Below are 25,286 nucleotides of genomic sequence, written 5' to 3' on the forward strand. Positions count from 1 at the left end.
CTTTTCTTTCCTTCCCATAATAAGACGGGAGTTCACCCAAGATCATCTGAGAATTTTAGCCTAACAAATTTCTTCATAACAGGACTTAACATTCACTTTTGGTTTCAGCTGCCACTGGTGCCTTCCTACAGCATGCGATAGTTCTTGAGACTTTTAGATGGGATCCCAGATTTATACATCTAAATTTAGATGTGATCAATAACTGTACTGATTAGATCTGTTCTGACTTAAGAGTTCAGACATCAGCTCACAAGTAAACACCTAAATAACAGGTATCAGTCTATCCTAATTCTATGCATTTCTCTTCTGTACTGTGGACCCCTTTGAAAAAGACTCTTTTAAGTGGCTGTCCATTGCTGCAAGGGATTTAATTGGGTGACTGAAACGATCTCATTAATTTTCATGTTCATGTGTAGTTCACATGGATACCAAACAGCTACGGAAAAAATCTTAACTTTATGGAAACTGCATAGCAATATCCCCAACTTTCACCAGTTTTTATCCAGATGTTAATGAAAATATTCCCTGTAAGTGGCTCTTTGCATGAAGATATATACTCACTGAACATATTTGGTCAGGAATTCACTCAAAGAAAGTAAAACTGATGGTTGGTAACTGAGCACTAATATGTTATTCTGGCCTATTGTATATGTAAAAAGCACAGAACTTTTTAATTAATATCATCTAGCATGGGATTTTAATGTTTGTAAGTCTGAAACACCTTTTATCTTTAAGACTGTTGCCAATCAGAAATACATTTTCCACATTAAGAGCTTCAGAAAAAAACAGCAATGTTTGCAAGGAAAAAAACCAAACAAAACTAATTCTTATTATAAAAAGAAACAGAGTTCTGCAAACAAAACTGATAAATAGTTATATTGCATACTCAAGAAAAACCAACAGCTAATGATTGGAAGCCTTGAAAACTGACGAACATCCTGATTTCTGGCTGAATGGCTGCAATTTTACCAAAAAAAACCCCTTCTCATAAGATAAGTTAAAAAAAAAAAAAATCTGCTACAGGTAGCAAAAAATCTGACAGCTGCAGATTGCCTCCTTATCTTCTCTGGTTTGATTCTAAAAGCCTTAACACTGCTCTTCTGGAGCTTAAGAGCACACTCAAAGCTAAAACAGTATCAGTGGCATCACTGTATTAAAGGTACAAGATGGTCTGCAGCATAGAATAACATTTTGCATCGACACAGCTACCAGGCCAAATAGAAAAAGATTTCCCATACGTCAAAACTCCTCTTCTGGGAGAGGGAAAGGAAGTGCGGAAAAAGGATTTTCCTACTTAGACGCTGATGGGGACAAGATTTCTTAACAGAATTTTTTTTTTTCCCCTCCAAACTCTCAATTTAAGCAAAACATTAAGACGAATAGAAAAATATCTATCTCCAGGATGAAGATCACAATCTGTTTTTTTCAGGTTTAGTTTCAAAAATTACCTCTGAATTCCTTTAACAGTGTTTGAGGAGACCACCTAGAGTTTTCCTAACATGACAAAAAGTCTCTTCTGGAGCTTTACATGTAATGTAACACAATTAAATTAAAAGATGTTAAATACTAAGTACAGACTGTCCTAATGCTTATAATTTCTCACTGCTTTTCCTCAGTAATTTTTCATCCATTTTTTCAAAAATAAAATCAGCCTAAAATATTTGACATTTCAACAGATTAAGTAAGGCTCAGTCATGTGATAGTAATGAGTTTCATACAGGAACACAATGGTTGAAAGAACAAGACAAGATTCATAAGGCTGCTAGATGCAACTATTTCCAGGTCCAAAATATTTACATTAAAGAAAGGTTTTTAAACTTAGAGAAAATTAAGCTTTAATTTGGAAGTAATTTAGTTTAGTTTTCCTGCACTGAAATAAAAAAATGAAAGCAGTCAAAATTAGCACATCAGCTTTGCTTACCATTTACAACAACTGGTATGTCTTACCTTTTGTAAAACACTGAGGTGAAAACATAAATAATACATATGCAGATAAACAAATAGCCATTAAAATCTGTTTTGCAACCATTTATATTACATAAAAATTAACAGCTGATAAAATGCATAGTAACTTAAAATTACTTTTTTTCTAACTTTTGCATATTAAAAAAAAAGTTTACTACATAGTTTAAAACCCAATATTTAAAACCCAGTGTCGTTCCCACTAAAAACTACTGGACTTTTGGGGTAGTACTTTTGCAGGATGATGAACAGACTGATACACAGATTTTTTTCTAGTTTCCCCTCACAGTCAGTAGCTCCCAATTATCTTGAGGGAAGCATGGTATTTAATATACATTGAATTACGAAGATCGTTACTTACAATTAGCTGTTTCAAGCCTACAAATGACTGTTCTACAGAGTTCGCGTTTAAAACTTGTCTCTTCACTGCAGCTTGCTCCCCCAAGAAGCGAAGCATTAAGTCTTTTACTGCATCTCCCTTGGTGTTCATGGAACAGAAAAAGAAGCAGTTTTAAAAAAACAGTTTTAAACATTATTTTAGCAAAATAAAATGTTGAATTAAAGCTGAGCAACATATTTTTTTCCCTTTGAGAAATGCTCATTTTCCAGTACTTTTTGTGTGAAATGAATATAAATGTATATATATTTACAGCATTTTAATGAAAACTTCTAGATTTACTCCACATCATTTGCTATATTCTTGTTTCAATGTTTAGGTTTCAGTTAGCACAGAAACATTCAGGCTTATTTGCTTCTCACATTATTATCCTTCAAAGATCTTACAAAACACAGTAAGTTTTGCGGGTTTTTGTAATGGATATTAATGTTGAACGGTGCAATCTACTGACCAAAGATAAACGTGCATATGATCAGCTAGCCTTAAGTATCCACAGAAAATAAACTTTGAGAGATCATAAAGCCAAGTAAACAGCAACCCTTCAACAAGTACTCTTAGTTTCAAAAGAATTAACTTCAGGAATCAGTCAGAGAAATTGGGTTATCAGACTTCAGTAATTTCAAGACTTGAGACTAGTTGAGACATAGACACTTGAAACAGATTTCTAAAGTTAGCCAAGATTAATTCTACATTTTACAACATGGAGCAGCTAAGAGGAAGAGTGTTCAAATCCAGGTTCTATTTCCAGCTTTGCTAGCAATGAACTGAATAACTCTGTATATGGCACTCTCTGTGCCTCAACTTCCCCTTCTAATCTTTGTTCAACTATTGATTTCTGTGCCTTCCTGTCTGTTGGCTGACATCCTTGTGGTTCTGTGTACTAGAGATTTTCAAAAGGTAATCAAGAAATTCAAGTTTACCGTCAAGGAGCTACTGAAAAACTGTGGACCACACACTGACAGATGGTGAAAACTGTACTACTACTGCCTGCACACTCTTCAGGTACCACTTCTGCCAATACAGAGTGCAGGACAGGGTGCGGGGGGCCTGTCCTAGTCGTTGGGACTGTACACATTACCGTGTACAAGAGAATCCCCTATGGTGTCAAAAGTCACCACGTGCCAGAAGCAGGTACAGAAATTGTTTCTGTAAGATTTTTGCCAATCTTATGTTTCTATGCGTTTGTAATCTAGAAAAGCAAACGTCTGAAAAGAAGGAAAATTATCAGCACTATATTAACAATATACTTGTTGTTCTGGTTTCGGCTGGGATAGAGTTGATTTCCTTCCTAGTGGCTAGTGTAGTACTGTGTTTTGGGTTTTAGTATGAGAATAATATTGATAACATGCTGATGGTTTGGCTGTTGCTAAGCAGTATTTACACTGGTCAAGGACTTTTTTCAGCTCCCCATGCTCTGCCAGGTGCCCAAGAAGCTGGGAGGGGACACAGCCAGGATTGTTGATCCAAACTGACCAAAGGGCTATTCCATACCACATGACGTCATGCTCAGTATATAAAGCTGGGGAAGCAGAAAGAAGGGGGGGGACGTTCGGAGTGATGGTGTTAGTCTTCCCAAGTAACCATTATGTGTGAGGGAGCCCTGCTTTCCTGGAGATGGCTGAACACCTGCCTGCCCATGGGAAGGAGTGAATGAATTCCTTACTTTGCTTTGCTTGCATGCGCGGCTTTTGCTTTGCCTATTAAACTGTCGTTATCTCAACCCATGAGTGTTCTCACTTTTACTCTTCCGATTCTCTTCCCCATCCCACCGCGAGGGTGGGGGGGAGTGAGCGAGCGGCTGTGTGGTGCTTAGTTGCCGTCTGGGGCTAAACAACGACACTTGTATTTTTGTTTTTAAACAGAAAGCAATTTATAACCCACATTTAGCCAGAGTAAAGATCTGTCTGGTTCACCATCCTGTTGGTGAATAGCAGAAGTTCGCAGAAACAGCGTAAGAAACAGAATAAGCTCATACTGGTCTTTCCCAACTTAAAGCAGCCAGAACTTTATGGTCCACCTGTGCCAGGGGACATATTTGCCTACCATTTTTAAACACCCATTGATAGACATACCTCCCATGACATTTGTCTTGCTCATTTTTCAGTCTGTTTTTCTCAACAAAAGTATACCTGAGGGCAATGAATTCTACAACTTAAAAACAGTTACATGGGCTGCAGGACAGTAACTCCTTTTGTTATGCTTATTACTCAACAGTTCCTTTGCCATGAAAAACAGCAAACCATAATCCTCTATTTACATTAATTCTTTTATGAATTTTAGATCATTATTGCTCTTGTAAGTCAAAAGGTCCTCTTCCTTTTAGCTACCACTCACAAGAGAGAACCTCTGCACTCCTCACCATCCCTCCTCTCTCTCCAATTTAATTCCATTATATCTTTTCAGATCTATGTTATCTAGAACAGTATGCAATATTTAAAATGTTAAAGCAGGAAGTGACTATACAAAAATGTAAGCACACAAAGGAATATTTGCAAAAATCTCTCTAAAGGAATATGAAAACATTAACTTGAATAACTGAGGCAGAAAGCTGTTAGCACAGAGAGCAGAAAGCAAGCCACAAAGCCTTTTGCCTAAAAACAGGTGAGCTGCATAAAACACAGTAAAGCTTAGCTATGGTAAAGACAATTAACAGTTTGCACTTTCCCCATGGACAGTGATGGGAAATATGTTTGTGTTTTCTGTCTAGTTTCTTGAGGAATGAGACTGCAACAACTGTTTCACTACCTGGAAAATTTTACCTCTAATGCTGTCACCTATCCTATGAATAAACCAGATTTCCATCTTTCAGACAGAAGAGTCTCAAGGACTAAGAACAGACAGTGTGTGCAAAATGGCATAAACACAAAAGAATTTTTAACCCCCCCCCCAACAGTACTTTGGAGGAGGAAATGTTACAAATGAATGTAATGAAACAAGGGACATCATGACAGCAGACAGTAACTGATGAAAAAAAGCATAATGGAAAGAGCATAAAAAGCAGTACTCCAACTTGTTCCCACACTCAAAGAGCACAGGTTCAGATAATCTGTACCATACGCAATCCAAGATAGCTTAAAAAACAATGTTGCTTGATGATCATAAAAAAGTAGTAAGCAGTTGAAATCAAGAACATTGACTATTTTTCTTGGTGTGATTTATTCACTTAACTTTTAAGACAACACACTTGTAAAAAGAACAAACACTTTCTGAGTGAGCAGGGAAAAAAAAAGTACTGAGCTCTTCAATACACATCATAGAAAATTTCAGTCTTTCCCTGAAGCACACTTACAGTTCACTATAAATGCTCTTTTTGACTAACCTCTTTGTCAACTGCATGCAGCCTGGTTTAACATCTTGCATTAACATTTACATTAGCAAACTATTCATACCAAAGCTTTAATGAACATTGTCGGAAGCTGATCCAACATTGAAAACATGCCTCCCACAATGGTTCAGTTGACATTTCAAGTACTTTACAATTGTAGTTTCAGTTAAACACACAATTTGCGCTACTGGAAGCATATGGAACAATGATACCAAACTAGGGGATTTCAGGTCAGTCAAGGCACGCACTCAGGCCACTGAAAAGGAGTAACTGGAAGTGAGGAAAGTTGTATAAACATAAAGCACTTCAAACCTTGTCCCTGATGACATGCCTATGTGACTGCTTGTAAATTATAATCAATTAAGAAAGCAGCAGAAATCCCCTTTAACTCCACTGATGATTTTACATCACGTCTTACTGTAGAAATACATCACGCACATTGCCATAACGCCTTCTTTTCAATTATGTACTAAATAGCAGATCTGCATATATGCATGTGCATATATTCAGGGAATCATCAGCACAAAATAGCCTTTAATCCTTGACTGGACTGAGGAAGGTGAGAGAGAACTACTGTAAAAAAGGAGGCCCGCAATAAGGAGGGCCTCATACTTGGGGCTTGCAGAAGGGATCATTACTGCTATCCATCCCATTAGCTGTCAGGAGAGAAATACTACATACTCTTGAATTACTCATCAAGGTCTAAGGGATTTCTTGGGGAAGGTGGGAAGGACCCTTCCTTTTTTTTTTTTTTTTTTTTTGAAAGAGTGGAGGAGTAGCTTCCTATTACAGTGTTTTCTTTCACTTTAATGACTGGGCTTTGTGACAACAAACAAATGTTTTAAGATAAAGCTAACCCAAGAAGTAGCAGCAGCATGGAGTATGTCTAAAACTGGTATCATTTGTTGCTTGTGATGGAAATCTAAGATTTGTCAGATAATTCAGCTACAAATCTGGACCTGATTCACTCCAGAAACTTTTTTGATAGTTCCTGCAGATTGGGAAGTTACTGCAGACTGCTCCCTGCTTGTATTTGACTATTGACTGATAATCTTTGTTATGCTACAATTAAGGATTAAAGTATCCAAAACCTCAACACCATCTCTCTAGACAACAATTCAATTATCCAGAGACATAGATATGAAAGAGTAGGATTAGCCTATTTCAAGAAAAAAATTCCATTACAATAGTTAGCCTGGGCTGAGCAGCCAGGATAAAATTGCTTCATGAGAAATACTGAATAGATCTGAATGAAATTTCTCAAATTCTGAAAAAACACTTTATGCCTTCTCACTAGTTGGGAACTCTGATACAAGACAAGGAAATGGGTTTCCACTACTATGTTTTTCCATTCACGATCTCACCTGGAGTTTTCCCTTTAATTTTGGGGTTATCCCTTCCCAGTAGCTTGCTCCAGCACTCAATCTTTCCTACAGGTTATAGGAAACCTGGTGGGAAACCTTTCCTGCTTAGGGAAGATACAAATGATGCAATTTCACCAGTGTCAACATTACTAAGAGCACTGTGAACATCAGTGAAAAATGTTATTTCGCACTTGGTTGCAACAGCGAATTCCACAAGCAAACAAAGCCGTCTGCTTTCAGACTTTGTAGTACGGCAAACTGATTTTGTATATATTCCAAATGCAAGCATTATCTTACTAACTAGGAGGACCAGAAACAAACTACTTAAAAATACAACCAGATTTGGATTCTATGGAAACTGTCAACACTGGTTTTCAACGTACCCAACAAATTTCACTATGAATACATCAGATCTGCTTTTAGCCCCTTCATGTATGAGTAGGCAGCAACATTAAATTTTCTAGTAAGGACTGAAGTAATACACACAAGGTGACCATCAGCCACAACATGAACCACTATGATATACAGATTATTGGACAGCTCTTATACAATATTTCTAAAATATAATCATACGCTAAGATACAATAACAGATTCTTACCTGGATATTATCAAATTTTAATCCAGGCATGGTGAGATTCTCTTTATCTATGAACACGGTGCTGTATTGTTGCGTGGCAACTGAAATTAGAACATTTCTGGTTTCCTCACTAGGAAGCCAAGCATCATTTCTTCTATCTAGTTCACTCATATTTAAGGCTGTGGCAAACGGGTCATCACTCCCAGCAAAAACAGCTTGGATTTGTGAGAACGGCTTGGGGGATTGAGTTATTTCTAGAGATGATGGAGGACCACCTGCTTCAGGTCTCCCATTTTGCACAGAGAAAGTAGGGTTAGATGAAGCACAAGAACTGTCTCCGCCATTAGAAAGAGAGGACTTTTGTTCTGGAACTGAAGAGCTGGCATTGGGATTACTAACAGAAATAAAATTGGATGTGGTAAATGAATCAAAAAAATCAGAAGCTAAAGTATTAGTGTTAACAGTATCACCAAAGAACTTGCTTAGACTAGGACTTGGTTGAACCACCTGTGGATTAGACTTCACTGGAGTCTCAATTATACTACTAAAACTGGGAGATTTTACCATCTGAGGCTCAAAACCATCAGGTAGGAACAACTGTGGCTGGGTGTTAACATTGCTTGCTTGGCTGAAGATGGTACACACAGGAATAGGCTCAGCCTCAGCAGATGGTTTGCTAGTACTGGGTGACGATATCTGGTCCTCAGGTTTGCTTTCATCAATATTATTTGGTTTTGTTTCAACATGAACATTATTTCCCAACTTTGGTTCCTCCTGCACTACTTCCTGAATGGATTCTTCCTTTAAAGACGCCTGATCATCTGTTCCAATCTCAGAAATGTCTTTGGGTGTTTCTTCGTGTTCAGTTTCACTCTCATTACTTAAAAACTCTTCTTTGTCCACTTCTGTTTGTGTTTTTTGATTATCTTTAGCTTCCATTTGTTCTACAATCTCCTGGAGACAACCAAGTTCACCTGTGTCATCTTCACTGTTGTTTGGAGAATCTGAAATTATGACACTCTCCATCATTTGTTCATTAAGTTTATCTACAAAATTATTTGAATCTTCTGACACAGTTTCATTCCCTTCAGACTCAAAATCCTCTCCACCAAGATCAATGGTTTCCTCATGAAAGAGAATTTCTTCCTGAGTTTTCTGCTGAACTATATCTCTGCTGTCATCTTCACCCGAGGTGCTCTTTGCATCCTTAGCATTACTTTCATCATTCTCCATGGTAGCTGAAGAAGGAAAAATCCCCACCAAAACAAGTATTAGTTTTATTACTCAGGTATTGCTCAGGTGCCACCCTGAAACTCCTAAATATCATAAAAATACTGAAATTCTTGCTTTAAAAATATAGTAATTTCACTACTTCACATCTTTCATTTAACATATACCCACAGAATAAATTAATTCTGAAAAAGGCTTTCTCTTTATCCTTTTTGCAAGTCGCAAAAATATTGAGATTAAAGAGCAAATGCCTCCCCCTAAACACAGACAAAACGATATTTCCCTTTCTGCTTGCAAAGACTACCTCGGTCCCCGTTTAAGAAAAGGAAAGGGTGGGTTCAATCGCAACGCAGTCACGCTGTCACCAGTGCAGGCTGCCGAGCCGGGGGTCGGCCGCGCAGGGTGCGGAGCGGCAGCGCTGCTTCCGTCCCGCCGCGGCCCCAGCCGCCGCCCGCCCCGCAGGCGCGGCCCCGGGCTCCCGGGGATCGGCCCTGCCTCCAGAGCCACCGCGGGGCCCCCCGACCCCGACCGCCCCGCGGCGGGAGTGGGCGCGGCCTCCCCCCACAGCCTCCGCCTGGCGCAGGCCCGGCGGGCGCCGCCGCACTCCCTCAGGGCCGGGGCCCCAAGGCTGCCTCAGCACCCGCCCAGACGGCCGCCCCTCGGCCAGCGCAAGGGCCGCGCAGGCCGCCCTCGCCTCTCCTCACCTCCGCGCCGCGACAGCGACAACCCCGCTCCGCCACAGCGCCGAGCGCCGCTCCCCGCCGCGCCTGCGCCTGCGCCGCGGGCCGGGGCGGGCGGGCGTGCGCACGCGCAAACGCACCTGCCGGAAGCGGCGAGCAACGGGTAGTGCCGAGGATCAGAAAGGCCGGCGGGCAGCGAACTGTGCTGTGCTGTGCGGCCACGATGGAGGACGATGCGCCGGTGATTTACGGGCTGGAGTTCCAGGTGGGCGCGGGGAAGACTGAGGGAGAGCTGGCAGATGTCGGTCGTACCTCTGGGAAGGTGGTAGCTGTAGGGCCGGGTGCGTGGAGTGGGGCCGGGTGCGTGGAGTGGGGCCGGGGAGTGCCGTGGCAGGCTGTGGGGCCCGCTCACGGGGAGACCGGCGTCCTCTCATCCCCCTGAGCCGGTACCGGTGGCACTGCTGGCTTTGGCGGTTCTTGGCATATGCCCGTCGCGTTGGGGTTTTTAAAGGTGGCTGAGCAGGGGGCAGGAGTTGGTCCCTGCTCCAAAACTTGCTGTTTGTGGGGCAGGTGCGCCAGTGTGGGTGCAGGGGCCGGGGGCAGGGGTTGTTTCCCTCATGGTCATGCGCAGCCTGGCTGGTAGGGCTCCTGCTCTGTCACCAGTCCCTGGTCCACCCCTGGAGAAGTCTTTGTCTTGCTCTGGGTTGATAGCAAAATACCGGTAGTCTCAAAGCGATTCTTGTAGCTGTTCTTCGTTTTCAGAAATTAAAAAAAAAAAAAAAGCTTTTGTGAGGAGAGGGCATGAAACTGTTTCTGGCCAGTTCCAAATTTTAGTTGGGCATACCCAACTGTAAAGCTATTTGAGGTTTGTGGGATCTCTTGCTGTGGGTTCTATGTCTGTCCATTTGTCCTATAGGACAAATCTGTCCATCATATTGGTGTTTATGGCTATAAGCAAATGGGACTGTTGTTGGACTGTCTGACTTAGGAACTTACTGATCATCTTCATAGAGGAACACAGGTCTTGCGTTTAATAAAGTTTCTACAAGTTCTGGGAAAATAAACAGCAGGTAGCTGGTTGGGTGAGAGGGACCCTGATTTATGTTTCTTTCCCACAATAAGGGTTTTACTCAGCTGTTATGTGTTCTTTTTGGCAACAGCTGGCATATCATCATTGCCATTATAGCTGTAATAGGAGGCGCTGTGTTTCTTCTGCAGCTCACAGTGGACGTAGTAATATAAATATGTACACGTGCACTTTTTTTAGGCATCTCTACCAAAGCGCTTGTGGAAAGTGATATATGAAGGTTCTCTGTAACAGATTTGGGTGTCCTGGCTACTGAGTTGTGTGCTCTGTAATCCTGACTATACCAATATCTCCTTAGCAAATTGTATATTTGTTTGGTTTTCCTCTTGTATAGGAGGTAGTGTATAATATTCACCTGTACTAAATGTTAAATCTACTGAAGTCTGATAATATGCTGTCATTTTGTCATTGACTAGAGATGGCTGTAACTCCTACTTCAAAATTGATAAAACTTAAACTTATATTTAAATCTCTTTTGCAGAATAGAATATATATGATGTACTTAATAAAATTCATAGCTTCTTTCTTGTAGGTCACATATAATAAGTCTTCCAGAAATTTTGGAAAGGTAGCCTGTGTGTTGTCTGGGACCCCCATGGACCTGTGCCCCAAACCTCCCCAAATCCTACATCTCCTACAGACCTCTTCTCTTCTTCTGCAAAGTATGTAACAGGGCTGACTGGTGGGAGGATAAAGGAAAAGGGCTAAGAGAGTGGCTGTAATCAAAGGAAATTACAGTTAATACAGATCATTTAGAGAGAAGGTAGGGGAAAAAAAAGATGGCTTATGGCTAAGTCGGAAAAGGAGCGTAGAGATGAAGGTTCTATTTCTGATCTCCATTAACTGCCAGTGTGGCTGTAAAACAAAATGCATCTCTCTGCTTTCTGAAAAAGGCTTTGATGGAGAGACTTAAACCTAAAACTGGTATGGTTTTTCCAACTTGCATCTCCAAGTCTAATAAGAAAGATTATTATTTTTTCTAAGCCTGGTTTCTTCTGTGTTGGTAGATAATAATGGCTAGCTGCATCATCACAACTACAGCTTCTTTCCAGTGTGTGTCAGAAGCACTGTGACTGAAAGCATCTCTTCAGATGAATTGTTCATCCCAGTTAAAAGAATGTTGTTGTTTTTTCTTATGTTTGGGGTTTTTTTTTTTTGTTATTTCCAGTCTTTACTTCAGCTCTATGACAAGCCTGTTCAAAGTTGAGATTTGAGATGATAAAGTATTAAAAAGACGGAGGAATCTTCTTACTCTTGTTACGAATAAAAATTGTATGTCACAAAACCCAGACATCTAGAAGCAACATGAGGGATTGCAGACTAAGAAGCTACATGTGGCTCCAGCAATCAATAAGAATCTGTCTTTGGCCACTGCCAGAGAAAATGTAGTTGTGCAGATGTGCCTTTCATCTGATCCAGCGTGGCCAGGTTTATAGGAAAATAAAGCTGATTCCTCCTAGGGTGCTATCTGTCAACTAACGTAAAATTATTTCTGCACAATTGGTGTTCAGTTTTATGTGCAAAATGTGTTTTGATGTATCGGCATAAGTAAGGTAACTTAGAATAATGAACAAATACATATTTCTCTTTTTTGAATCCAGTTTTCATCAAAAAAAGGCTTAGTGGAACAGCGAAGTCTTACTTAGAAGAACCCCATCACTCACAGTTCTGACATGTGAGAATGGAAATTAAAGATACAAATCTTGAGCCCTTATACAACTGTGTATAATTACTTAGTACGTGTACCTAATGTGCAAAAGTTTTACCAAGTAACAGTGAGAAATAGTTTTGGGGTTGTTTTTTTTTCTGGGGTGGAGGGGGGAAGCTAAACATCTAACAGCAAAACAAGATTAAAACTAGTGATGAATTCAGTTTTCTGCATGACTAGTTAAATTTTTGACCTGGTTAGTTCCCCCTGATTTACTAGATGTCTGCAAATCTTTCTTTTTGTGCTGTTTATAACGTTCATATAAGTCAAAAAATGTTGTTTCCCAGAGTCAGGTTTTTTGTCTCTTTAGTGTGTCTGTGAGCTATATGAACATTGTACAGACATACAAAATATTTGTGAGTTTTAGGGTGTGTGATTCTTTTTGCGACTTTTTTTTTTTTAAAGACAGTATCCCGCCATAGTTGCTCTGATCATCCAACTGTAGCGAAAATGAGAAAATTACAGAGGAATGGGTGGTGAGTGAAAATGTGAGGTGCTGCTTGAATTGAGGACTGAGTGATGTGACTGTGGATCATGATGATGAATATGGGGCAACAGCAGTAGCTGCAGAACATTTCAATACAGAAAGGTTGTTTTTCTGAAAGGAACCTTGTTAGGCTTCACCAGTATCCTGGATTATGAGGATGTGGTAAATGGGTTCTCAAGGGTACCACTAAGTGCTATTTTTTGTCAGTGAAATTATATGCTTCTTACTTGTCCAGTGTAGAGTTGACCTATGTTTATGATCTAACCTGGAGTACCCGGTGTGTTTACCCTATGTTGAATAGGCTTCATTTTCAGGGATTCACAATTTTCCCCATCCTATTCTTTGAGTGTTTAAACAGTGATGTTTTCAGTAGGTGTATAAGCACTACTGAATGTCTCGAAATACTGTATTGGCCTTAGTTTAAGGTTGACTGGATGATGCTTATACCCCTGGAAATGAGCTGTGTGGAGGGGTGCTTTCCAGGATAGGTGTTTGGCACAGTTGCAATGCCAGCTGTGACTCTTGGGGGGACAGCCTACATCTCGCTTGTTTAAAAGCATACAGAAGCTAGCTAGCATCATGGGGGGAGAGAGCAGGAACATTGCTTGTGCCAGAGACTGATAATTACGGAGCATATGTTTGTCACATTTAATGGATTTTGGGGATACCACAATACTGAGCTGAATTTCATCATGCCAGATACTCCTACTCCATGTTATGTGTCAAAAGTACATAGACTTGCAAGGGAGAAGCATGACGAGCAGGTGGAAAGGACAGCAGAAAGCCTGCTGGCTGACTGCAGGGCCATACTATGCAAGGGCAACTCCAGCTGCACCCTGAGATAGGGTCTGGCTGAAGCAGACTTAAAAAAAGCACGCTACTACTTTGTCAGAGTTTGTGTACTGCATTGGGGTCCTGTCGTGCTTCTTGAATAAGGAATACTTGGCCCATATTGTGTTGTCAGTTAGTTGTTAACAGGTTTTATGAATCTGAACAGAGACTATTGATTTTTAGAACTTTCTTGCCTGTTTGCAAGAGTAAGGTGAAACTTAATTTCCCTAAAGCTAAATGTGACTTCTTAGAATCTTAAAGCAATGCAAAATACCAACTGAAATAGATTGGTCACAGGTCTCTTACAATGTGCATAATATCTGCATAATATCAGTATGTGTCCTGGTTTCAGCTGGGATAGAGTTAATTTTATTTCTAGTGGCTGGTATAGTGCTGTGTTTTGGATTTAGTATGAGAATAATGTTGATAACGCACTGATGTTTTAGTTGTTGCTAAGTAGTGCTTACACTAGTCAAGGACTTTTCAGCTTCCCATGCCCTGCCAGTGAGAAGCTGGGAGGGGGCACAGCCAGGACAGCTGACCCAGACTGGCCAAAGCGCTAGTCCATACCATATGATGTCATGCTCAGTGTATAAGCTGGGGGGTGGACCGCTGCTCGGGAACTGCCTGGGCGCCGGTCAGCGGGTGGTGAGCAATTGCATTGTGCATCACTTGTTTTGTATATTCTTTTATTATTATTATTTTATTTTCCTTTTTTGTCCTATTAAACTGTCTTTATCTCAACCCACGAATTTTACATTTCTTTTTTTCCCCGATTCTCTCCCCCATACCACTGTGGGTGGAAGTGAGCAAATGGCTGTGTGGTGTTTAGCTGCCTGCCAGGTTACACCACAACAGTATGTATTGAGACTAGCTCAGTTGACCTCCCTTTGATGGAGTAGAAAGCAGGTGTAGGTCTATTAGAAGGAGGGGGAAAAGGGGACTTTCTAGGAAGGTGTGTGTCACTTGTGTAGTACCCAGGGAAACATGTGTTGCCCCTCAGGCTTTGCTGTGCTCCCAGTATGGGAGTGGAGCAGGTGCAGAGGCCATAGCTCCTATTGGCAGTGGAGTTCTCTTCCCTGGGAGAGCTTTTTTTGGTCTCTTGTGGGATGAGAGAAAATGGCCTAAGCAGAATGTAGGTAATAATTTTCATACAGCTTTAGAGATGTCTTTGGAGGATTTATTTTGAAAATAGAATCGGTTCAAGAAACTGTATGATAATGTCTTAGTGAAATTCCTAGGTTTTGTCTCAGTCCTCTTTCTTTTCTAAGACTACTTGCCTCATGAGTGCCAATCCTGTATATTTTAATCCAGGCTGAGTGTGTATTTTCTCACTTGTTTTCCTGTCTGCCTCCCTCTTCAGGACACTTCTTGAGGGCAGCATTTCAGTTGGGAAGACTTCTTGTGGAAGTCCATTACACTGTTAGGTTTAAAGTTTTACTAGGGAAAAAAAGTAGGTAAGTGGCAAAACTCTCTTAACTAATGCCCCAAAGATCTTCATAATGCATGAAGTGGATCAGGTGGAAACTATTTCTTTTAGGACCCTCAAGCAATTTGCAGGATCTTGATAATATTAGATATGGTACATACTAATGGCAATATGAAGATACAGTTATGTGAACTTGAAGGAACTATTAAAAGATGATTGTTACCATTATGGTTCATGATAAATGAACAGTGACAGTGTGAAAGCTGGATTTCTAAGGATGATTGTGCTATGCAAGGCTTTGTGTGAGGGTTTACAGAATCTGTCAGTCTTTGGAATAGGGTCAGTGCACTAAATACGTCAGTGGTGGGAATTCTTGTGCTGTGGAAGACTTGGAGAAAGCAGCTGTCTGAGAGCGCTAAAGGTCACCTGGGCATGTGTGCTGCCAGCCTCTTCACTGATAGAGTCACTGCAGCTTATCACAGTCGATGACAAAGTCTCCTACTGTGGTGGGGAAACAAGGCTGTCCTACCTGAGTAAAGATCAAAGTGTACCTACTTGAAAATTGAAATTATGCCAGAAGGCAGAAATAATATTCGTGACATCAGCCTAGGGCTTCTCTAGAGGGGGGGAAAAAACCTTGTATTTTTCCTCCAGAACGAGGCATCAGCAAAGCCAGCCCTCTCCCTCTTCCTTTCTCTGCTCCTACCCTCCCAAGTAGCAGCATACTATTTCTGGTTTTGAGCATAAGCAGATGGTCAAATAACTTTAAATGCAGATTTGGGGACTGCAAGCCAAATACTGTCCTTTACATTTTGTATTGCAAGTTCAGTGCTTGTTAGTACAGATTGATTGTATGCATTTCAAATGATACTTGGGTTGCATAAATTCTTTTGCTTGTATTACACCTAATGCAAACAATCAAATGCTGGGGTCAGTGTATATGTTTTCTTCTTTGCTGGTACCAAACCAGTGCAATACATCAGCAAGAAAATATGTATTGAAGAAGTACTGATCCTTTTTTCTTTGCCCGTTAATGCCCTGAATAGTAACAGTCTAATTAAAACAGTAATTTTGTGTATTTGGCTGGTATTTCAAAAAGATGTGAAGAAGGGAAGGTTTCGGGAGAACTTATGAACAAAGTGTAGAGATTCAGCACATTACGGTTCCATAAAGCACTTACCTTAAACCAACATTCTTTACCTTTTTGAAGTTTGTCATTGTGTTCCTCTGGATCATCTCTTGCTGTTGTCAAGGACCCTTATCTCTGCAGGCTCTGTTCTATTTCTTTCTCTCAGAGGTTTTTATTATTTTGCAGGTGGTCTAAATTGTCACGGTAAGGTGGAAGGTGGTCTTTGCCCACCATCACACTGAGCTTGGTGTAGGCGTGGACATGATGCCTAGTCTCCAGTTAGTCTTTCCTGCATTCTGGCACAATGATTGCTGTTTCTTCTGCTTTATCTTTATGCTGCTGTTTGTCATGCTTGTATTCTAGGTTTTTGCATGCCCTTTGCATTGCATAAATAAATGTCTATTTTTCCAGTGGATTTGCAGTTAAGTCTTTGTTGTCCTTTTCCTTTACATGTAATGCATTTCAGGACCCGTTTCTAAGACAAGGGAGCAACTAGCTTATGTGGTGTCAAAGCTGTGTCTTAATTCAGTGTGAGCCTGTTATACTTTTGACCATAATTACTATGTATGCAGTAGGATCTGTTAAGCATGTGTGCCTGACAGGAATAACATTTCAGGGACTGGGTTTCTCCTGATAAGTACATCTGTGGTGGTTTTGTTTGGGTTTTTTTGGAGTAGGAGTTGGCTCAAGTCTTTGCTCAAGCCTGTGTTTGTTTCCTTACAGTTTGTGGCAGTTTTAGCTTTTCCCTGATGTGTAGCTGCACCTATTTCCCCATGACCATCACTGGGTAAAAAAATTTGGTCATGTTCCTTGTTATTTTTCTTTCTTGTCTCATGGAAACCAGACTACCTAGTTGGTTACCTAACCTATGAACTTCTGGGAACATCCTACTAGTTTCCTATGAGTCAGGTTTTGTTGTTTTTTTGTTTTCTTTGCCTACCCTTTGAGGATAATATGTGATGTTAATTAATATGTCTCAGCTTTTTGATTTCCCTCTCAAACATGTTTTGGTATATCTTCATCAGGCGGTTTGGTGGCCTCCTGCATATTAACAGGATCTCTGTCCTTTGCCCACAGGGTGCTCAACAAAATCTGATTCACAAAGGTGTGTGACTGGTTCCAAACTTTCAGTCCTTTCTTCCATGAATCATTTTCACAGGTGTTCTTACAAACTGGTAGCCAGTTCGTGAGAGGTGATACACTATTCCTTTCATTTTTATTTGCCCACAAATAGGAAATATTAATCTGGCCTTATTTTGGGTGGACGTAGCAAGGCTTTCTTCATATTGGTGTAAATCTGGTCTTCTAAAAATATATTGGAATAAATCTCTAGAGCCTTCATGTGAACTCTTTCAAACTCTTCAATATTTCTTTACTGATATCAATATTCAACCCTTTAAATTTTTTTTTAAAACTCATTTTATATTACTTTTTCTTTTCCCAGGTAAGTATCCTTTCTACATCTTGTCAGGGAGATGTATCTACACCTTTGTCTTTGATAAGGGCAATGCAGTCTAGCACGAGTCTGTTAATTGCCAGTTTTATTTGTAGGCTTACTAGATACCAGAATCTTTAGCAGTTCCAGGATCTGATACTCTCTTTTCTATTGTGCATTAGCAAATTACTTAATTCTGTGGCATAGATTCAACTAAGCATGTAAAGGGATGTTAAGCTTTCAATAGTGGAGTCACCTCTCTGAAGTAAACAACATCAGGTATATGTCAGCACTGTTTCTGCTCAAACCAGAGTATTTGAACAAGCGCACTGTAGAAGTAAGGTGTAGTCATCCAGTGGGTGCATAACTGACTGTGTTAGAAATATGGACGGAAATCTGTTACATCAGCTCCCATCAAAAGGAGCTGTCACGACCGTCTGTACTGCTCTGATGATGGTAATAATTGTGCAAATTGCGTGACCAGCTCAGATTACTTTGCAAGAGTTTCATAGGATCGCAAGCTAATGTAGGTTTGAAGGGACCTTTGGAGATCATCTATTCCAACCCCCTTCTCAAAGTAGATTTGATGGACAAGGCCTCTAAACAACCTCATCTAGCTGAGTTTTGAGTATTTTCATGGTTGATGAATGTGAATTTTTTTCCTAATGTCTAGTCTGAATTTTCCCATGTTGCAACATATGTTCACTGCCTCTTATCATGTTGCTTTGCACCTCAAAGAAGAGTCTGCCTCTTCTATACTCTCCCTTTATCTAAATTAATCCACTGATTTTTTTGTTTGTTTTTGTTGTTTCTTTTTTCAAGTGAAACAAAGGACTCCTCCATGTTTCACTTTAATAGAAGGGTTAGAATGATAACTGATTGGGAAAGGGCAGTATCTGCTACTGAAGCAGTTAAAGTAGTCTGCAAAGATCCAACTTTGAGGCAAAAAACCCCCAAACTCTTAGATTTCAGGTCAGTGAAGGAAATTTAAGCCCAGAATGTCTAACCTCACAAGTGATGCAGTCTAAGAATGATGTGGACACCTATGCAGCAGTGCACAGTCATGTTTCCGTATCTCTAATTAATCCTTCAATGCATATAGTAAAGGCAGGACTTGTCTTCTGGCAATGGGGTAGGTGATGTTTGCTTTCTAGTTACATGTGCACTAGCTACAGTTTCCATGCCAGGAGTAGTAGCAGGATAAAAAGTTTTCTACATCATTCATTACTTACATATTTGCATATGAGGAGGTGGTGTGAAATCTGAAATCTGAGATGATCCATCTCCAGTGGGAAATGCTAACACGGGATTTCTATCATGTATAAAGCTAAAAAACCCCTTATGTTTTTGTTTTCTTTTCTAGTAAAACCTCCTACACTTGCTTTAAGTGACTCGTTACCACCCCCACCCCTCTCTCTTGGATCTCTGTTCCTCCAAGGTGGTGGTGGTCTTCACTATGGGGTTACTTTTACTTTCTTTCTGCTGTACTAGAAGTATTGCATGTTCAAAGTTCATGTGGAACTTGTGGTTCTGCTACTAAAAGTGTGGCAGCTGTACTATCTTGGGAACAGATGATGCATTATGAGCACTTTTTTAATTTTTATTTTTGCATGCATGCATATGGTTATTCCTCTCCAGGTATGTAACTTATGGCTCTCTTCAGGATGCAGTAAATGAAAATGCCAGTTTGTTATGTTTGCTTGACTAGATTCTGTCTCCCTGACCCATACTGAACTTCAGTGTGACCATCGCTATAGGCTATTCAGTTTTGTATTTCTGTTTAAGTATGAATTCACACCTTTTTTTAAACTTTCTAAAACAGAGTATTTGAGTTCTAACTGTACTATAGCAGGCCACAATGGTCTTTTAAAAAAAAAAAAAAAAGAAAAGAAAAAAGGCTCTTTTGAATATGGCATGTGGAACCTAGTATTTCTCATTAACACATTAAATAATGTATTTGAGTACCTGCGATATTCCTTACACCGGAGTCCTAAGATTTTTTTTTCCTCTCCTTTCTACCTCAGCCTTAATTTTTCTCCAAATTGATTTTGTCACCTTGAAAGATTCCGGGTGGGTAGGAGCATCTAGTCCTATGATGTACAGAGTACTAGTTGCAAATGTCTTTGGAGCATGGTGATGCTGTTGCCTGCATATCTGCAACAGTTGCTCAGCCATAGAGGTTTTTTTTTTTTCCTGAAAATGCAGGGACGAATTGATAACTGTTACATTCCTTTGGTTTTCTGTTTTGTGATTGTATGCAACCCTTAATTTAGTGGAATAAATGAGAATTAGGGAAGCTATAGACTACTATGCAGAATAAATACATGGACTTTGAAAAGCTTCTAAGGAGGAATGGTTCGTTCAGATTTGTTGGCAGACTTGTATGGCATTGAGAATTCTTTGGAGTTTGCTTTCCAAAGGCAGGATCTCCTTTGTGTTAGCTGAGTGGAATTTTGACTGCATATTTATAAAATTCCTTCTAGACTGTTAAAATATTTGGTTAGAGCGTCAATCACAATCAAGTTGCCTCTGTATCACCCCTGTTTTATAAATCTTCACCTGCTTTAAACCATGTACATGTGCTCATAGAGCTGTTGGTGAATATGAAATTTGGACATGTAACCAAAAAGTTCTTTGTGGTTCATGATGTTTTAATCTTTGCTTGCTAATAATTTTTTTTCTAAACTTAGACCTTCTTTAAAAATGAAATTATCTAATTACATATGTTGTTGCGTGCCTAGAAGCATCAGTTAGGTGGGGCTTTGCTGTTAAAGTGTGTGTAAGGACAACTTGTTTTCTCACTGTTTGCATCTTTCAGCCGTGTGTTCTGCGTATTTTCTATGCATCACGGCAATTTTCTTAGTAAATGGTACTTTAATATCTTAGGTAGTAAACTTTTTGGGGCTATATGCAGTTTAGTGTTCTGTGGATGCTGATTTTTTTTTTATAAAAATAATAAGCTCTATTGGCTTAGATTAATTGATATTCATTATACTATGCTTTTTGTTTATTTTCTATCTGGTAGCTGCAGTCATGAGGCAGGATGCTTTTGTGAAAGATGTTATTTGCAACCTGCTCTGACAGGTTACAGTACAAGATGGCAAACTTCAGGCACTCTTCTTGATCTTGACAGCACTCCAAATTCGGTTATGTTGTTCATCACAAGGGTTACTCAGTGTCTTCATCATCTGTTGAAATAACCTCTGTCTCTCTAACAGTAACTCAAAATAGACAAAATTAGACATATCTTTGTTCAGGAGACAACTGAAAGTCCATTGTACTGTTATTTCTGTTATGAATCAGATCTTTGTGATTTATGAATGTTTGATGAGTTTGAACCTTGTATTCTATGGATGTTGTAGCTGTTTATGACAGAGAATAAACAATAGTGTGTTTGTTGTTGTGAAATGTGTTCACATATTTTTCTCAGGCCTTTTTTTTTCTGCAAAATGGGAAATAATTTAAAAATATTTTAAAGAAGGGATAGAGAAGTTGATGACATAAATGTTACCATGTATTGACATAATTTTATTTTGGGCACTTTGTGTCTAACCTGATGCATTTTTGAAAGCAACATGGTAAGACCTACTTGAAAGGCTTTGAAAGTGGTTAAAACCCCCTGTATTTCTTTATTTTATTGAAGATCCTGGAGGTCTCTTCTGTTTGACTTATAGAAACAACAGAAGCTTACTTGATTGAAAGAGATAACATAGCTGTTGGCTTATTTCTAGTGTTTTATTCAAAATAATTGAAAGCAGATCTGAAATTAAAAGGAGCCCTTGCCAAAGATCTGCAAATGTAAACTCTGTTCAAGACAAAAGAATAGCTCTTCTGCAATCTTCTTGGTGAACTTTAGTTGTTTCTGTCAATCAGAAACACTGTCTAGGCTTGTCGTAGGTAAGTGCTGCATAAATAGGAGAGTACAAACAAATCAGTATGGATTCACACTGATCTCTGATCTGCATTTGAGTATGTTTTGAACACAAACTACTTACTGAATCATGTTCTCTAGTGCTTTTTTTTGATATAAATGTTACACTACTAGCCTATACTTACTAAGCTCATTGCATTTTTTAACTTCTTATGCTCAATCTTAAGCAAAACATTACATTGCCTAAATCACACATTTCAGATGCAAGATAAGTATCTGCTCTGTAGGAGTTCAGAGCTTATTCCGAAAAATGAGTTGGTTCTTATTGTTACTGCCAGACAAGAGCTTGGATTGCTTTGCCTTATTTAAGAAAAATCAAATCTCTTCAAGTTGCTATTCTAGAATTAAATTGTTCTAAATTGATGTATTGTGATGTAATGTATTTCAAATATTCCTTGCCAAGCTTCTAGGCATCTTTCCGATATTAATTTAAAAATAAGTTTTAAACAGGACTGTATTGAAGCTAAATGTTCATGAATCCAGAATGTAATCATTACCTAGCTACACAAGGGGATGGCAGTAGGGAGGGCCGTTCAACAGTTACCTGAATCCTTCTGAAGTATTTGCTTGCAATACAGGCTTTAGTGTCTGAAGAGATCTGAACTATTTTATGCTAAATAGGATGTGAATTGTAAAGGTTTGTTTTTCTGTTTCGACAAAAAATTCATATTGAACAATATTATTAGGGTATCTTTTGCATGGGAAGTAGTGAATGTTCCTCACAGTTTACTTACGGTTGCTAAAAGTGCCTTTGAGTGTTAGTTTACCTCCCATTTACTCAAAATTAGCTAAGAGAGTCTCTGCTAATGACTAGTGCAAACTAGCAATTGTGGTTTTAGTTCAAGCTATACTTTATTTCTCAATGTCTCCCATAGCCCTTAACTGTTTTGTTTTGCTTCTTCCAAGACTGTGGTTGGTGCAAGTTGAAGGAGCGAGGCAGAGAGTCTAGCATTCTCATTAACAATAATACAACAAAATAATAAGATTATGACAAAATTTCAATAGATAAATAACAAATTATTTCTCCTGTCATTCAGACAATTCTTATCTCGAGGGGCCTGGAGTGGAAAGGAAGGGGTTTGTTTTTTAACTTTCTTCTAAAGTTGGTGGTTAATGGTGAGAAAAAGAATTAATTTTTATGCAGGCATCTTCAGTCTGAATGTTTGAAAACTTCTGCGAGAACAGCCCCTTGCTTGGATATTGTAGCTAATGTATTTAAGAATTGTTCACTGTTCTATGGAGTTTTTTCAGTTGATAAAGGAGAATTAGTTTGGAAGAACTGCTATAATATTGAATATTATCACTGTTATAATGAAGGCCAGATAATGTGTTTAGCACCTGTATGTTCCATGCACCTCACAAATGTGAGAAACTGCACAAAAAATGGATTAACCAGAACAGACATAAAGGGCAGGAAAGTCTGCAGATTGTACGAATGTAATGCTTAAAATGATAATTGATACATAAGCTTCAAGATTTTTGCTGAAATTAATGTATTGTATTAATTGGACTTTTCGAATGGCTTTCTTCTTCCCTAGGCACGAGCTTTAACACCTCAGACAGCAGAAACGGATGCAATAAGATTCTTGGTTGGAACACAGTCTCTTAGATATGATAATCAGGTAATTTTCTGTCAAATGTCAGTTGTAATTTTTTCCCTCTTTTTTTAACATTGTTCGAATATCATTCCTCCTCCTTTCTTCCCCCTGTTGAATTTGAACATTAAGTGATAGTCAAGTTGAAGACTTCTGTGAGTAGAATGTAGAGATATTGGTAAGAAATGTAGGTGAATGAAAGTTGTGTGTGTATTCTGAAAATTAAATTACTCTTCTAAATTGTATGACTAAATCAGATTGGTTTAGTAAAGGAACTGCCATATTTTTTGTTAATTTTAATCTATAGATTCTCTGGAGCTATCTTTAAACCACAGAAGATGCAAAGTAGAGCAAAAGTCTTTAAGCCTTGATTGCCTCTAATGGGACTCCTGGTATGTGCACAGTTCTGTGTACGTGAAGCTTCATAAACTGGATTTTTCATTATTAATTATTGGCAATCAGCTATGTCCTTTCTGATCATAAGTTTAACAACAATTTAAACTAAAATTTGAGTGACTTTTGTGGCTCAATTTCTATTGGGCTGTTTCTTCTGCAATTAAGAGTACAATACTTGTAATTGTACAGAAATTTTAATTTTATAATCCAGTAAATGGATTATAGTAAATGGATCCAGTAAATTATAATCCAGTAAATGCTTTCATACTGAAAGAAGATCTTGAGGCTGGAAGAAGTACTGAGTGCAGGTGGCAAGGCTTTGATAGCAGGGGAGCTGCAGTGGTGGCCTCTGTGAGAAGAGGTCAGTGATTGCCTGTGCCAGACATGGCTGGTTCCAGTGAACCTGCTGCAGGACACAGTCAGCCTGGTAGCACCTCTGTGAAAACATTTAAGAAAGGGGAGAAAATGCTGAATGGAAAGAGGAGGAGGGAACAAAGACTGGGAAACAGCAGAGGTAAGACCAAGGTCAGGAGGAACAGAAGGTGCTCCATAGTGGAGCAGGTATCCACTGCAGCCTGTGGAGCACCTGTGCCAGAGCAGGTGGATGTTCCTGAAGGAACCGTGGCCCATGAAGACCCCACGTGGCCCATGAAGGCCCATGAAGACCCCCAGAGGAAAAGAGTGAGATGGAAAGAGCATCAGAGAGAGAACACTATGTACTGACCATAACCACCGCTGCCCCACACCCTCCGGTGCTGCTTGAATGGGGTTAGAGGAGTCTGGAGTGAAGTTAAGCCTGGGAAAGGGGGGAGAGAAGGTACTGGTTTAAGGTTTGTCTGTCTTTCCCACTACCCAAATTAGTAAGTACATTTTTATTTTAATTATTAATTAATTAATGAATTAATTAATTTACCCAAGTCAAGTCTGTTTTGCCCACAACAGTAATTGGTAAGTGATCTCCCTGTCTTTAGCTTGGCCCACGAGCTTTCTCATTCCTATTCTTCCTGTCTTCTCCCCATGTCCTGCCTGGGGGGAGCAAGTGGCTGAGTGGGAGTCTGGCTGTTAGCCAAGGCTGACAGCCACCACAGAAGCTCCTAGAACGGAGGCAATCACTGACTCTTCTGAAACTGGTCTGTAATGGACTGTTCAAAATGAGCTCAGAACCATAGCTCTAGGAGATGTGAGCTGTTGATTCCCAGTGAGGTTTTGAGTTTGTTACTCAATTATAATACTGGATGAGGCTCAAAGAAAAAAAATATTCAAAGGCATAAGGGAGATGGAGTATTCAGTTTCTTTACATTTCAGGTAATACTTGTGAGACCAATAACAAAAGAAGTGGCAGGACAAACTTAGTTAAAAATAAATACACAAAATTATGTTTTTGATTGTGCTGTCTCAGATGGTCTTCAGACATTTGGTTATAATGTGGGTTTCTACGTGGTTTTTTACTTCTTGGTTCAACTAATTAAATCCTGATACAAAATTGTAGTTGGAGAATGATTCTCGCTTATCAGTTGATATCCAGCAGATCTTCAATAATTTAAATGTTCTGATTTAGTTAAGTTGATTGGGCATATACTACATATTTTAGAAATATCTCTCTATACACATATTTCAACTTTATTGAGTATACTTTTCTTTTTCCAATGAATAACATTAATAATGGAAATGCAGGATGCTTCCTAGGGTATTAACAAATGTTTGGGGGTTATTGGCCTTTAG

The 25,286-nt window shown here is 39.4% G+C and overlaps 2 protein-coding genes across 9 annotated transcripts in view; one reads left to right on the forward strand and one right to left on the reverse strand.

Annotated features, from left to right (window-relative positions):
• Positions 1–9,643, reverse strand: part of TRAPPC12 (trafficking protein particle complex subunit 12) — a 58,917-nt gene extending 49,274 nt beyond the window's left edge. For 4 of the 5 annotated variants that reach the window (XR_012041336.1, XR_012041335.1, XM_072855106.1 and 1 more), the window contains exons 1-3: positions 9,561–9,643; positions 7,648–8,864; positions 2,324–2,440 (exon numbers count right to left, since the gene is read on the reverse strand). Coding sequence is in view for 3 of the 5 variants with exons in the window: in XM_072855106.1 (XP_072711207.1) it covers positions 2,324–2,440; positions 7,648–8,859 (1,329 nt within the window). In the remaining 2 variants the exon portion in view is untranslated. Of the gene's footprint in view, positions 1–2,323; positions 2,441–7,647; positions 8,865–9,160; positions 9,337–9,560 lie in introns of those variants that run through there. The other variant, XM_072855107.1, reaches the window with a different exon arrangement.
• Positions 9,259–25,286, forward strand: part of EIPR1 (EARP complex and GARP complex interacting protein 1) — a 99,147-nt gene continuing 83,119 nt past the window's right edge. For all 4 annotated transcript variants that reach the window (XR_012041337.1, XR_012041338.1, XM_072855109.1 and 1 more), the window contains exons 1-2: positions 9,259–9,801; positions 23,112–23,195. Coding sequence is in view for 2 of the 4 variants with exons in the window: in XM_072855109.1 (XP_072711210.1) it covers positions 9,760–9,801; positions 23,112–23,195 (126 nt within the window). In the remaining 2 variants the exon portion in view is untranslated. The remainder of the gene's footprint in view (positions 9,802–23,111; positions 23,196–25,286) is intronic.

Source organism: Ciconia boyciana, chromosome 3 (assembly GCF_034638445.1).
Source record: "Ciconia boyciana chromosome 3, ASM3463844v1, whole genome shotgun sequence".
Taxonomy (NCBI): Eukaryota; Metazoa; Chordata; class Aves; order Ciconiiformes; family Ciconiidae; genus Ciconia; species Ciconia boyciana.